The sequence below is a fragment of the Thunnus albacares genome, chromosome 2 (genome assembly GCF_914725855.1).
Source record: "Thunnus albacares chromosome 2, fThuAlb1.1, whole genome shotgun sequence".
NCBI classification, from domain to species: Eukaryota; Metazoa; Chordata; class Actinopteri; order Scombriformes; family Scombridae; genus Thunnus; species Thunnus albacares.
In genome coordinates, this window is record NC_058107.1 from 22825987 (window position 1) to 22840767 (window position 14781).

At 39.1% G+C, this 14781-nt stretch overlaps 1 protein-coding gene across 3 annotated transcripts; it reads left to right on the forward strand.

Annotated features, from left to right (window-relative positions):
* The first annotated feature begins 3189 nt into the window (after nt 1-3189).
* LOC122997552 (mothers against decapentaplegic homolog 4) lies at nt 3190-14531 on the forward strand. 3 transcript variants are annotated; one of them, XM_044373770.1, is made up of 10 exons: nt 3190-3434; nt 7502-7943; nt 8399-8573; nt 8847-9101; nt 9910-10017; nt 10122-10172; nt 10658-10841; nt 11861-12029; nt 12454-12592; nt 12933-14531. In XM_044373770.1, the coding sequence occupies exons 2-10, from the start codon at nt 7704-7706 to the stop codon at nt 13142-13144; spliced, it is 1533 nt and encodes a 510-aa protein (XP_044229705.1). In that variant the 5' UTR covers nt 3190-3434; nt 7502-7703; the 3' UTR covers nt 13145-14531. The 3 variants fall into 3 exon arrangements, with proteins under 3 accessions (XP_044229705.1, XP_044229714.1, XP_044229720.1); XM_044373779.1 differs by lacking the exon at nt 3190-3434 and adding an exon at nt 4969-5052; XM_044373785.1 differs by lacking the exon at nt 3190-3434 and adding an exon at nt 5728-6084.
* Nucleotides 14532-14781: the final 250 nt, after the last annotated feature.

Here is a 14781-nt window from a genome sequence, read left to right on the forward strand (position 1 = left end):
AGCTTTTTAATCATCAACACATAAGAGTGTTGTATGTTTAATTTGTTAGGTTTACGTCTGATCATTTTGACACATGTTGTATGGATTCATGCGTTTACTTGTTTTTCTTTTGTTCGCATGACATTTTATCAGGGCCTGCAGCACTTCTGTGACTATTTAAGACCTGAATATCCAGCATTTTTTCAATAAGTTGCATAAAACCAAATGAGGAAATCGTCTGAATTTTGAACTCCGCCAGCCCTGCTCAGAGGACAACCAGTGCAGAGCGGAGTTTATAGTCTGGTGATTACTGCACTCTGCTGGTCAGTTATAGGGAATTATACTACACGTGGATGTAGTATAGTGGGTGAGCATTTTAGTTTTTTTGTGTATAGAGACCTATAGAGTGTGGATTTTTATTTTCCTCTTGTCTCACAATGGCTTTCATTGATATATTCATGAAAAAATAAATTTTCACTCCTCCCATTCAGACTCTTCCTCCCTGTGTGCTTTGTCCAGATTGTCACTTCTGCATCCATCTTTCTTTCTCTCCCTGCAGTGCTCTCTCTCTATCACATACTAGATGAATTTATGAAAGAATAAGGCCACACAACAAGTTATTACTTCAGTCATAAAGAGAGTTTGAGTGAAAGAAATGAGAAGAATGAAATGTGAAAGAGGTGCAGATAAGAAAGGGAAACAAAGACAAAGAGAGATGATAGACAATTAAAGTCAAATTATGAAAGCATGCCAAGTACATTAGCTACCAAAGCTGATAATTAATCATCATTTAGCTGCTTGTCAGCCTGTAATATTCACATCTGTAATTGGGACAAATTGGTAACCAGTAGGGCATTTCAACTTGTGTGTGTGTGTGTGTGTGTGTGTACGTCTTTGTGTGTGCATGCTTTTGTATTCAGCAGGTAAAATGAATGTGCCATCAAGGATAAAGAGAACCTACTTTTCATTCCAATTAAACATCACAGTGGCTGATTTCACTTTACTAATTAGCACCTCGTTAACCGGAGAGGAGAAGATAATCAGTGAAATAAGCAGCTGTGGTGTAGCAGCTAAAATAAAACTTCTGTCTTGTCATTTTATAAGCCTGTAAGTTATATGTGTAGTAAATGTCTTTGGATGTGTAAATGAACAGATTCTCATTAGACAGATTATTAAATGTTGACTGTAGGTCCACAGAGCCATCTGAAATATACAGAGGCTGACTCTTATTCACACAATAATGCGGAGCACGAATAAAAATCAACAGAACGTATATAGATACTGAGTATATGCATGTATTAGAGAAAATTATTTTGAGATTCATAATTGTATTTTTAAAAGTTGATCTAATAAGTATGATACTGTATTCTATCAACTGTAGTTTTGACTTCAGATTCATGGAGTTAGAAACAAACCAGACAAAGCTGCTCTGCTTTTAAATTAAATCGCATAAAACATTTCTGTCCATAATCAGATTTGTGTTTCAGTTTGGACCAATCGTTGAGAACAAACTCTACTCCAAAGGACTCCAGGAAACAGAAACCTTAAGGTTTGGTGCAAAAATGTTTGTAATAGGGTGGAACAGCTTTAATACAAAATTTGATTCAAGGTTTGCAGGTTTGTGGAAAAACAAGCCACTTGTCCTCTGTTTTGAAGAGGAGTTTGTTAGTGTATCTGAGCTGTTTGGTTCTGTTTCACAGTTGTGAAATGTGACTAAATATGTTTACTAAAGTATTGTACTTAAGTGCAGTTTTATAGTACTTGTACATTACTTGAGTATTTTCATTTTATGCTACTTGATACTTCCACTACATTTCAGAGGGAAATGTTGTACTTTTTACCCAAGGAGGTAAAACTCTCCAGTATTTCACACAAATGCAAAGATTAAATATATCAATTTTCTGCAAAACTATTTCAGTATGACTTTAAATGCAGGACTTTTACTTGTAATGAAGTATTTTTACATTGTGGTATTTATACTTTTACTTAAGTAAAAGACCTGAGTACTTCTTCCAATACTGGTGTTTCAAGATAATAACTCTTCTCACATAATGGTACAGAATTGTTGGTTTGAACTACTTTATATACAGTTAGATAGTTTAGTCCATTAGTACCCAACCTAGGGGTCGGGCCCCTCTAAAGGGTCACCAGATAAATCTGAGGGGTCATGAGATGATTAATGGGAGAGGAAAGAAGATAAAACAACGTTTGATACACAAATCTCTTTTCAGTTTTTGGACTTTCTCTCTAATCTTTGATATTTGGTGAAATATTGAACATTTGTTGAAATGAAATCATGTGAGAAGTTTAGAGGGAAAAATCACTATTTGGTGGAGCTGTTAACAACTCATAGACATCTGAAATATGACCCGACTACACACTGTTTTTTGTTAGATGTCAAAAGCCAAAAAGGTTGTAAACCACTGGTTTAATCTTTAACACTGTGTTGTATTTTAAAAGCTTGTTATATTATCCATTGTGTCAAATCTTCATCTGAAAAGTAACTAAAGCTGTCAAATAAATGTTGTGGAGTAGAAAGTACAATATTTCCCTCTGAAATGTAGTGGAGTGGAACTTTAAAGTAGTATGAAGTAAAGTACAAGTATCAGAATCAGAATAATCTTTATTGGCCAAGTATGTTTACGCATACAAGGATTTTGACTCCGGTTTAGTGGCTCTCAATGTATGTACACAAAAATAACAACACAACAATCCTCAGAAGGATACACAAGGAATGTCTATATACAGGTGAACCCATTTCTGTGAACTGTAAGCAGGATACAAATAGTGCAAAGAAGAGTGCAATGAGTGCTGAAATAAATATTAAATGGTAAGAAAAAAAAGTGACATGTCCCTTTATATACTCTACATACAGTAGGTGTTTATGTACAGTATATACAGTCTGTTCAAACATACAGTAATGAATGAAATGTATTGCACATTTTGTATTTTAAACTAAAATAAATATGTATAATTTGTACGTGCAGTGGGTATTATAGTGTTACAGGGTTATTGCACAGGGATGTTCATAAGTGCAGTACCTGTGTACCTGTGGCACATAAATACCTGGAGTACATGAGTAATTGTAGGCCTATTTAAGTACAGTACTTGAGTAAATGTAAAAGTTATTTTCCACCACTGTATATCATTTAGTAGCAGTTAAATATTTTATTAAGTCAATAACTGTATGAACATTTGACAATCCCCTGTCTCATATTTTGCGCATGCGCAACGCGCCATTGGAGGAAACTGGTGAGAAGTGAGTGAAGTGGGTCGGGACTGGACACGGAATCTGTGTCATCTGCGCCCTGGTCTTGTGGATGTGCGGACACAGCTTGTGCACAAGGACTTATTCGCCATGTCTTTTGTAAACAGCAGATGAAATTCATGCGGATAATCCAGGAGGCACACAGGACCTGCACGGTAACTGTAGCTGCCACACCAGCTAACTCCAGGTAAGTTAGCTTCAGCTGTTTACATCGCTTTAATTAGTCTGGAAATATAAACGACACAGCGATCACGTGCATATAATAAGATTTTCACAGTCTCATACATTTTTTTGTTTCTGGCTATGAAACAAAGTGGTCACCAAATGATTGTGCTGGGGAACTGGCAAGAATAAACATAGTAGCATGCTACGTTAGCCGCTATCATATCGGTGCTAGCTGATGTTTTTAGCAGCAGGAAGCGAGCGAAGACAGTATTTCCGGTTAGGCTCTTCAAAATAATACCGTACTCAAGTATGAAAGGTTTACAGTAGCTCAAAACACTGACAGCACAAGAAAACGTGAATATATTAGTGACAGGGAAATATAATTCATTAATATGTTGTGAGTGTGTGTTCTATATATTAATAGGTAGATGCATAGGTGTTTCACAATTGTATGAAGTGGTTGCCACAGTCTAAAATGACTTTTTAAAGTAAACATAGTTACAAGTGGTCTGATATTAAGGTTTGGTCTGATGCTGAGAGTTTTTGAGAGCACAGACAGTATTGTCTGAAACACACAGCCTGTAACTTTTGCAACCAATTTTGTTAGATAATCATAATTGATCTGCTTCTTTCTTACACGGTACATAAAGGAAAATTATGGTTTATTTCAACCTGATGTGTTTCCCATAAACGTGGCCGTTGTGGCTCTGTATCATGTTAATTTTGCTCTTTTCAGCTACGTTTTCCAGCGATTCATAAAAGGAAGTTTATCGCACACAATGATAAACATCGTGGTAAGCTACTGAGATTCCTACATCTTTCTAAATAAACATGATTTTTACATGAATCACTTCTAAAGTGAGTCTGAACATAGAAACAAGCCACCATTATGGCTAACTGTATAGAGATATGTGCACGTCAGAAAGATGCAGCTTGCCTCGTCTTTTGTGAATTGCTGGAATCTGTACAACAGAGCTGGACAGATACATAGAACCACAATGACTACATTTATGGGAAATAAATTAAGTCAATTTTATTTGTATAGCCCAATATCACAAATCACTAAGTTGCCTCAGGGGGCTTTACAATCTGTACAGCAATACAGTACCCCCTGTCCTTAGACCCTTGATTCAATTAAGGAAAAACACTGTAAAAAGAAACCTTTAGCAGTGCAAAAATGGAAGACATGCAATAGAAGTTGTATGTACAGAATAGAACAAGAAAGACAAATTGCAGAAATACAGCATGGACAAACAAGATGACAAAATTATAATAGATTTATAATATATATGAAGAATGTGATCAAGAGGGCGCTGAGCAACTTCCAGAATAACAGAATAGGACGTGAGCACTGTGACCTCCATCACCATGGAGACCTGGGAAGAGGACAGACTATACATAAACACAGAGGAGACTGACATCACACCATTTATACACACATAGAGGAGACAAGAAACCACACACACACACAGGAGAGAGACAGGACATCATTCACACAGGAGAGAAAGAGAGACATGAGGTGAGGCTGAAACTCCTGCAGGATGAGGAATCAGATCCAAAAACTCTGGAAATGGCACCGACAGACCAGGGAAGCAGAGCGGGGGGGTCACTCATGAGCTTGGACAACAAACAAACAGAAGGTCAGAGAGATGTAATAGTTATCAGAACAGTTTCAATAATTGATAATCTTGTTAGTAGGACAAAGTTTTTAATTAGTAGAGCTTGGTAAATTCATTGAGACTGAGACCAAAAGAAATGTGCAGAGTGATGAACAGACTAATTTGCAATGAAATAAAGAATAAAGTCCACATATTCAGATAAAGCAAATTTGATATTACAGCAGTACAAAGTTATATTGATTCCTATTGGAAGGTAAATATTTGCTGGCTTCATTGCTCCAAAACCAAAGCCTGACTCTATATTTTCATTAAATTCAAGTGGTTTATAGTAGTTTTATTATTAATTAATCTGCCTATATTTTTTCTTAATTAATAGGTTAATTGTTTGGTTTTTAAAATGTCAGATAATTGTTAAAATGCCCATCACAATTTCTCATAAATGTGACATACAGTACCAGTTAAAATTTGGACACTTTCTCATTCAAGACAACGAGAAGGTGATACAGTTGGTTGAAATCTGCAACCTCACTACTAGATGCCACTAAATCCTACATACTGCACCTTTAAAATTTACTTAAACTATTAACTATCACTTATCAAAATTGTTGATAATTAATTTGTGATCAATATTCCAATCAATTAATTGACACATTTTTTCATTCGAGTTAATAGGAACCACTTGGTTTGTTTTTTGAGTCTCGGGTTACTATAATTAACTTGAATATTCTGTCAAATCACGTTTGAATGCACCTGAAAGAGAAAGTGAGTCCAAACTTGTGACTGGTACTATATGGATTTTTGCTTCTGAAAACTTTCACCTTTATTTTGAAGCGGAGAAGTGCTCACTTCCGTCGAGTTGCGTCAGTCTGCAGTAACTTGACGCGGTGACATCACAGCAGCCAGCCTGGCGCCGCTAGCCACCGTTAGCCGAGAAGAAGCAGACGAGCACAACAGCTTAAAGTTTATTTTTACCCTACAGTTAACAGTCCCGGGATTTTCTAGACCTAGTTGCATGTGTGAAAAATGTAACTACGTCATGTGGTTGTGTCGTTGGTGAGCTAGCGTTAAAATTATAACGACAGAAACTTGGTTATAACGTTACAGTTCGTGCTTCATGTCTTCTGCCCCAAAACAAAACAAATGTTGTGTGTTTGTCGGTTTTCACTGCAGAGATAATCTGTCATTCGGATTTACTGAAGCTCACAGTAGTGACTGTAACTAACAGCCCCTTACTTTAAAAAAAACACTGGCAGAGGTGAACAGCCTCTTTTTGAATGAACTTTTTGCTCTCAGTTGACAGTTTATTATATTCACCTACCTGCAACTAATGCAATAACCCTGCAACACTTCCCTGAATCAGTGGTAGGCAAATAGTTTGGCTTTTATAGTTTGCATCAAAATTTTTACATATTTTTTCACAAATCTACCATAGATGTCAAAATAAATACAAGGTTCTTGTATTGTAATGTAATCTTGAAGTTGCTACATCTAATCCTGATTAATTGATTGATTGATCTATCGATTGACTTTCTTTGGCGTCTTCCAAAGTACAGCAAAAGTACATAAACTATGCATAGCACAATGCACCATAAAAAAACATATAAAATATTCAACATACAACAGTGCAAATGGGCAGGTGGCAGCAGCTTAGTCATATAAATAATACCAGAGAGAAGTATATGTCCTGCCCTCACACGATGAGAGGCATTAAAACTATGGTTATGCTGTACTATTTGAATAATGCATAGTGTTGAAATTAAGTCTAATAAACCTACTAGAAATTAAAGCTAAATGTGTGATTTCTAACACTGTTTTAATACCACAACTTTAGTCTGTGGTTCAACCTAATTATTGACCCCTGCCCTAAATCTTAGAAATCCTTCATGTAGGTTAATTTATAACTTCTGGTAATTGTGGAGGCTGTAGTTTGATGTTGTTGAATTGTATTGTGCTATACTGAGAGGTGTTACTTATCTCTATATTCATTGATGCGGACAGATTTAAAAAAAAAAAAAAAAAAAATCAGGTCTGTCGATCGACTAACCTGCCAACGATTAGTCGATCGACAGAAAATTAATCGCTATTTTTTAGTTGTTTTTTTTTTTAAAGAAAAGGTCCAAATTCTCCAATGTGAATATTTTCTGGTTTATTTAGTCTTCTATGATAGTAAAGTAAATGTTTCTGTGAAAGGGGCTGCTGGTTGGGACAAAAGAAGACTTTTGAGGATGTCACTTTTGGTTTTGGGAAGCAGTGATCAACATTCTTCACCATTTTATAGACCAAACAATTAATGGAGAAAATAATTGACTGATTAATTGATAATGAAAATAAACATTAGTTGCAGTTCTAGTATAATGCAATATAAATAAATCGCATCACATATAACAGCCTCCAAAATGACCATAAAGTTGAATCAAGGCGTCTCCAAAACATTTTCAACAAAAACTTTCATGTCAACTTTTCTTTTCAGATCCTTTCCTCCTGATGCTGAGAGGTCCATCATCACAGATCCGCCTCCAGGACAGCTGAATTGCTTTTTTGTCAACTCCGTGAATACCCTCTCTGCCGCGGCTTTCCCGATGATGAGTTTCATGGTGTAAACGACGCACGTACACCTGGGTCAAAACAACGCCCTCATTGTCTTTATCAGATAGTGCAGACGTGAAGTCAAGATGTCCATCACCAACACGCCCACCAGCAACGACGCCTGCCTGAGCATCGTGCACAGCCTGATGTGTCACAGGCAGGGCGGCGAGAGCGAGACTTTTGCCAAGCGGGCCATCGAGAGCCTGGTGAAAAAGCTGAAGGAGAAAAAAGATGAACTCGACTCTCTCATCACAGCTATCACCACCAACGGGGCCCATCCCAGCAAGTGCGTGACCATTCAGAGGACGCTCGACGGACGACTGCAGGTAGGACGTCTTCTCCGATACACAAATATGAAGGCGGTTTCCACCATATGCATTTAAACTCATTAGTTTCACCAAGTTCAGATAAATAACACGTCTGTTAATGAGATTTTTTACCTTCCGTAAACAATGCAGACAGCAGATTTAGTTTCTTATCAATCGTAACATTCATGCAAAGACAAGAAACCTGCCAATATAAAAAAAATAATTATAAAGCTCATAAAAAATTAGAAGATTCAGGAAATCTATCTCAGGTACACATTAGTAGTGCCGGAGCAGTTTTAACAAATTATTGTATTTCACACATGTGTTTGTTCAGTTGGAGCGTGTCGGACAACTCAACAGTTCCAATAATTGACTTAATGCTACCTATGACCTCAGCTGTCAGGTCAGTGAGTTTACAGATGTATTTTCTTGACTTTCATTTAACTTTATCCTTCACTATACGTTGTTCCCAGGTGGCTGGACGTAAAGGTTTCCCGCATGTAATCTATGCCAGGCTGTGGCGGTGGCCGGACCTGCATAAGAATGAGCTGAAGCACGTCAAATACTGCCAGTTTGCCTTTGATCTCAAGTGCGACAGTGTGTGTGTCAACCCCTATCACTACGAAAGAGTGGTGTCTCCTGGCATAGGTGAGTAACATGGGGAGGTTTTTGTCTTGGATTTTGTATATTTTTAACCCTTTGATAACTATAAGAAACTTCCTGCATCAGTGTTTTCAATTCTCTTTCAAAAGAGGAAATGAATTTAAAGACTGAAGTTCAGTTTTTAGTTAAACATCTATAATTAAACTAGTCATACGACCTTTTAAAAATTAGTTTTCGGGAACTGAGTTTCCCTCGAACTCAAAGCGGCTTCACACTGTGCGAGTTTCATCCATTAGTGTTTTCTTTCTTGTTCCACAGACTTATCCGGACTGACGCTGACCAGCTCTGGACCCAGCTCAGCACTGATGGTTAAGGATGAGTATGATTTTGATGGACCGCAGAGTCTGCCCTCCATCGAGGGAGGACACTCCATCCAGACCATCCAGCACCCCCCATCCAGTAGCCGCCCGGCTCCCTCTGAGTCATTCGCCACCCCGAACCTGCTCCCCCCCGCCGAGGCCTCCACCTCTGCCTCGACATCGTCTTTCCCCGCCATTGCAGCCGGATCAGGCAGTAAGATGCAATCTGACATTTTTTCTATCTATGTAGCTGTCTGTCGTCTGGTTGTCTTTGTGTCTGTTTATATTTGTACATGAAATATGTATCTGTGAGCTAGTTAGAGACTTTATAGGTTATTTTAAAGTTAATTTTGAATTTTGATTAAAAAAGTGTGTAGAGAATAGGTTTGAATTAGTGCACTGGAATCATTTCAGGGTATCTGCAAGTCATGAAAAAGTCTTAAAAAGCATTGAATTTACAAAAGTCTTGACTTTCATTTACATAAACCTTAAATATTTTCTCTTGCCTATCATATGTATTAATGTTGGTTATAAAATGTCAGCAGACATTACACATCAAAGCTGTTTAGTCTTTTTTGTGGCGTCTCCATCAGCACCATCAGACCTGCAGCAAAACACTGTCACTCCCTCTAGCGACAGTAGCTAGCAGTCAATTCATTCATCATTTTTCATTGGTTAATCAATTTATCTATTTTATGCTACTTATTTGAATCAAGGTCACGTTAATTAAATTAATTATATCATTAGGAATTATTGTTTTATACTGCTGGGAAATATAGAAAAAATATGATATATTGATAGATAATTGTACATCGTATCGTCTCTACTGGTTTTCCATCAGATTTTCATACTTTGTCCTGTATGACCATGAAACTGGTATTAAACTGTGATATTAAAAGAGTATTTTAATTTGGTGAACGCTGCATTTATATTGAAGTTGTTGCTGATGTGAATGTTTGTGAAAGCAGCAGCAGCAGCAGTTTTGTCAGTTTATCTGACTTCTGATCTCTCTTTCTCCTCAGGTGCCAGCACAACCTGGTCCAGGAACAGCAGCTTCACCCCCAACATACCCCACCACACCAATGGTCATCTACAGCACCACCCTCCCATGCCACACCCGACACACTACTGTAAGTACACACTGTCGCTAGCCGTACGTTACTCCCAGGACAGAATCACATACTTAATTAATATATTAACTTATTAACTTATTCTAACTCGCTCTTTCTCTCAGGGCCGGTTCATAATGAGCTCGCGTTTCAGCCTCCCATATCCAACCATCCAGGTAAGAACACATAAGAACATAAACCATGGACAGAATATTCAGGCCTGGTTGGAAAACTGGTCGACAGATTTGAGTAACAGTTTATCTTTCTTTGCACTTTTTTTTTTTTCAAACTCACATTACACATTAAATAAGTTGCCCATTTCAGCTGCCTTTAAAAGTCGCTCATGTTTTATAGATGTAAAGCCGTGTTTATGTGCTCAGTTTGATTCCTCAATGTCAATGTTTTTATTGGCATAACAGCAGATTTACCTTTTTGTCATAGTATTTAGTGCTGAAACAGTTAGTTCATTGAAAAAAGTTATTTTCAGTATTTTAGTTTTTATGATGAAACAAACTGATTCCAATTATGATTTCTGATAAACAGTTTTAGTCATTGCACTTTCATAAATGTGAAATCTTGCTTGTTTTTCATCATTTTAAATCTGTAACTTGGAACCATAAGTCAAAAAAGTCGAACATTTCCTTGTTGCCCTCTGTTTCAGCCCCTGACTACTGGTGCTCCATCGCCTATTTTGAGATGGACGTGCAAGTCGGGGAGACATTTAAGGTGCCCTCCTCTTGCCCCATTGTGACAGTGGACGGCTATGTGGACCCCTCAGGAGGAGACCGCTTCTGTCTGGGCCAGCTGAGCAACGTACATCGCACTGAGGCTATCGAGAGGGCAAGGTAGGTGACCCAGGCACTCATGATATTTAGAGCAAGAAGATTAAATCTTACTGCACAGTAGGGAAAGAATCACTGAGCGTTTCTTTTTACATGAAGTGAAAATGCATTTCCATATCTGTCTGTTTCGGTTGGAGTATGCATCTACACAAATGTGACTTGACATTACGACAATATCAGTCCCATCAACTCATCAGCAGAAAGCTCAGAGGTGCATGTTATTAGAAAAATAAGAAACAACACAACCACACCTTCATGGTTCCTTCTATTCCTTCCTGTTTATTTAAAGGAACTCTGTGAATTTTTAAACCACTAGTGGTACCTCAGAGTAATGGGCCTCCATATTGTTTATTTGTCTTAGAGTGCTTTCACACCTGCATTGTTTAGTTCGGTTGAATCAAACTCTGGTTCATTTTCCCCGTTGGTACGGTTCATTTGTGGTATGAATGTGATCTGACTCACCTGCAGGAAACATTGCACATTTTTCTGGATTAAACCAGCTCCCATAGCCAGCTGCATTGTGCATTATGTTCCCTCCTCCTTCTCAGCTGACTGAAGGCAGCACGTCTTCTTCACGTAACGCAAAGCAACACACTGTTCTCTATATATTGCCTTGAAATGCATTCAAGTGTGCCATTGTTGACCAGAAACTATTAAAAACACATCAGTGAGTCACTCTTCTTGTGAGTGACATGTTCCTTCACCCCGAAGACAATGGCTGCCATAGTTTGTTTAGAAACAGCTCCAAAGACTAATAATAGCAATAAATTTTCACTCTCAGGAGAGAAGTTCCTTGTACTGCAGACGCCACTGCGCATGCGTGGGGAATGCATCTCTGAGATTTGTTGTCAGCAAGAAAAATAAAGAAAATCATCAGCTTTATCCTTTAAAAAAAAAAAAAAAAAGAGTTTGTTCACAATTATAACTTTTTATAAAGGTACCTTTTATAACTCGGCTCCCTTCAGTTGTCTCTCTCTCCCTGTTTCCTTTATTCTGACCCACTTTCCTCTCTTTCCTTCCAGGCTTCACATTGGAAAAGGAGTTCAGCTGGAGTGCAAAGGTGAGGGAGACGTGTGGGTGCGATGCCTCAGCGACCACGCGGTGTTCGTCCAGAGTTACTACCTGGACAGAGAGGCGGGCAGAGCCCCCGGAGACGCTGTTCATAAAATCTACCCCAGCGCTTACATCAAGGTAAGAACACGGGTTTCACTCTGCGATATTAATCACACAGCCGTGACCTCATGCACTGTAAAAATAGGACATCACTCAGGGTTGACATTTCCTAAAATGTTCTCTTGTCTCTCGGGGAAACTGCTGAGTGCAAATTACAGGCATCCATTTCCGTGCCGTCTCTTCAGGCATTCTGTCCCTCACACTTTTACACTAGTGGCTGTGCATATTTCACACAAATATGTTTCTCATTCCCCCAGTTTTCCATCTTTTCCACTCATATCTCTCAGTAGGGTTCATCATGTATATACATCCTCACACAGCCCAGCTCTTACTGAAGTTCTCTCTGACTGGCAGCCTGCGGTGTTATTCACATTTCTTCTGCGCAGGGGGGCTAATTGCTGCTTGAACGTACAAATGTTTAAACCCTCTTTTCTCCTGCCAGGTGTTTGACCTCCGTCAGTGCCACAGACAGATGCAACAGCAGGCTGCTACAGCTCAAGCTGCAGCGGCAGCCCAAGCAGCCGCCGTGGCTGGAAATATTCCTGGACCTGGCTCAGTGGGAGGGATAGCCCCAGCTATTAGTAAGATCCAGTAACTGCAGATCCACATTTACACATAGAGACAGTGAGAACAAGTAGAAGCAGGTGCTGTAGCTGATGGTTTGATGTTTGATGAATTTCCCTGCCAATGAGCAAAGCCTATGAAAACCAGTAAATATTTACATTTTAAAAAGCAAGGCCTAGTGATTTCTTTGCCTTAAAATTTACTTAAACCACTTGGAATCACGATCAGTTTGTTTTTTGAGTCTTTGTTTAATGTAATTAACTTGAATATTCTTTCAAATCAAGTTCAGAAGCAAGTACTGAGTATCAAACACGTGCAGCATCACACGCACCTGACTGCGACTCCTTCTCCTCTCAGGTCTGTCAGCAGCAGCCGGTATCGGAGTAGACGACCTCCGGAGGCTGTGTATTCTCAGGATGAGTTTCGTTAAAGGTTGGGGGCCCGACTACCCCCGCCAGAGCATCAAGGAGACACCCTGCTGGATCGAGATCCACCTGCACAGAGCTCTGCAGTTACTGGACGAGGTTCTGCATACTATGCCTATAGCAGACCCACAACCTCTGGACTGAGCTCTTTTTGAACTGCGGCACCACACTGCAACCTGCAGTGGAAACAGAAAGTCTTCCTCAGTGAAACGGTTCTGGATGGATAAGCCTTGTGAAGCGGCCGTGAAGCTGTGACACTGAAGCTTTTCCCTGTGAAAAAAAACAAAAACAACAACTTTCAAGTGTGTTTGCGGCACTTTTCGTGCACTGTGGCCCCCGACTTTTGCTTTTTAAGCAAGAGTGACACTAAAAAGAGCCAAAACCATACGTCAAAGATATCTTCAGCTATATTTTTGATAGATGGTTTTGATTTGTGATGACTGGAATATGAACTGTAGGACTAGACAAAGACATCCAAGATAAACTACAGTTATAAAACACCACAACATGCAACACAGACGACCTGCAGATCCCATCAAACTGGAACGTACGCCGACTAGTCTGCGTCCCTGAAGTCCACAACCATCAACTACTGACAGGTGACAGATTTACTGAACTAGACAAGGATACCTGAGTGCTGTGCAGCTGTGGGATGAGAGGCTGTAACACAGAAGTCCTCAAATCCAAGTGTTTGGACAGCGGAGTGCTGCTGGTTTTCTGTCGGGTCGGTTTTCATTGAAGCAGTTACAGACTGCTGTACAGCCGGGACGACAGGTGAGTTCAGTCTGGCTTAATAGAAAACCAGCAGCACTCTGAACCACGAGGATCATCGCTCCACGTCACGCCGTCAGCCGGCTCTCAGCCACCGGGAAGGACTGGGGGGGGACAACACAGCTGGATCAGTCAACCATGAGAATAAAAACGACATGCACCACGCCTACAGCCGACTCTTAAGCTCTGTACCGAAACAAGGTCAAGTCTATGGACGATTTTAGGTCAGGTATTGTTAAACTACGGGTTTGGACGTTTAAAAGACAGCCGCAGGTCTATGCCTGGTGGGTGTCTTAATGACAAATCTGTTTTCCCTTCTCTATTAAAACAAGATTACGGAGCTCCTCGTGGAGGTTTTGGAGCAGATGACGATTTCCTACAGCTCCACTTATGCAGGGTTGTTTTGTTTTTGTTTGTTTTTGGATGCAACATACATACAAATCAAAATAACCTATTAACAATTTATCTATCCTTACTGACTTTCTATGATTGTATAAATGGTTCATATCACTCACTCAAAAAAAAACAACAAAAAAAAAAAAAACACAAGATACTCTTCAAAGTGGTCTTTCACCATTAGTCGCCTCCATCTGTTTCAGGTATAGTTACTGTTTTGGAAAACGCCCTCTTTTATGCTGCCACAAAAAAAAAAATCTCAAACGCCTTCTGTGAACTCGTTGCCTTTTCTCACGTTCACAGAGAGCAGAAAAAAAAATTTAAAAAAAACAGCTGGAAAGATTTTTGGTTAAACAAGATTGAAGTAAAGAAAGCAGAGAAGAGGAAGACGGTTGATCTTAGATGTGATCTCAGTACGAGGAACAGGGTTTATCAATGTTTTGCTCTCGAAGCAAACAAAAGTACTGATTGCTCAAAAACATACTGTAAGTCTAATCTGATCATGAGAACAGGACATCCAGTCAGCTGCTGGAGGAGGCGGCGGCTCGTTAAAATGAATTTTCAAAAGGTATTTTTAATAAAAAAAATCTCAAAAGAATACCAGACCGTCTCTC

Excerpts from the sequence above, each read along its gene's own strand:
- LOC122997552 (XM_044373770.1), top strand. The coding sequence starts at position 7,704 with ATGTCCATCACCAACACGCCCACCAGCAACGACGCCTGCCTGAGCATC. Across the intron at positions 12,030-12,453 it reads ACCCCAGCGCTTACATCAAG|GTGTTTGACCTCCGTCAGTG; the intron begins GTAAGAACACGG and ends TTCTCCTGCCAG. Across the intron at positions 12,593-12,932 it reads AGGGATAGCCCCAGCTATTA|GTCTGTCAGCAGCAGCCGGT; the intron begins GTAAGATCCAGT and ends TTCTCCTCTCAG.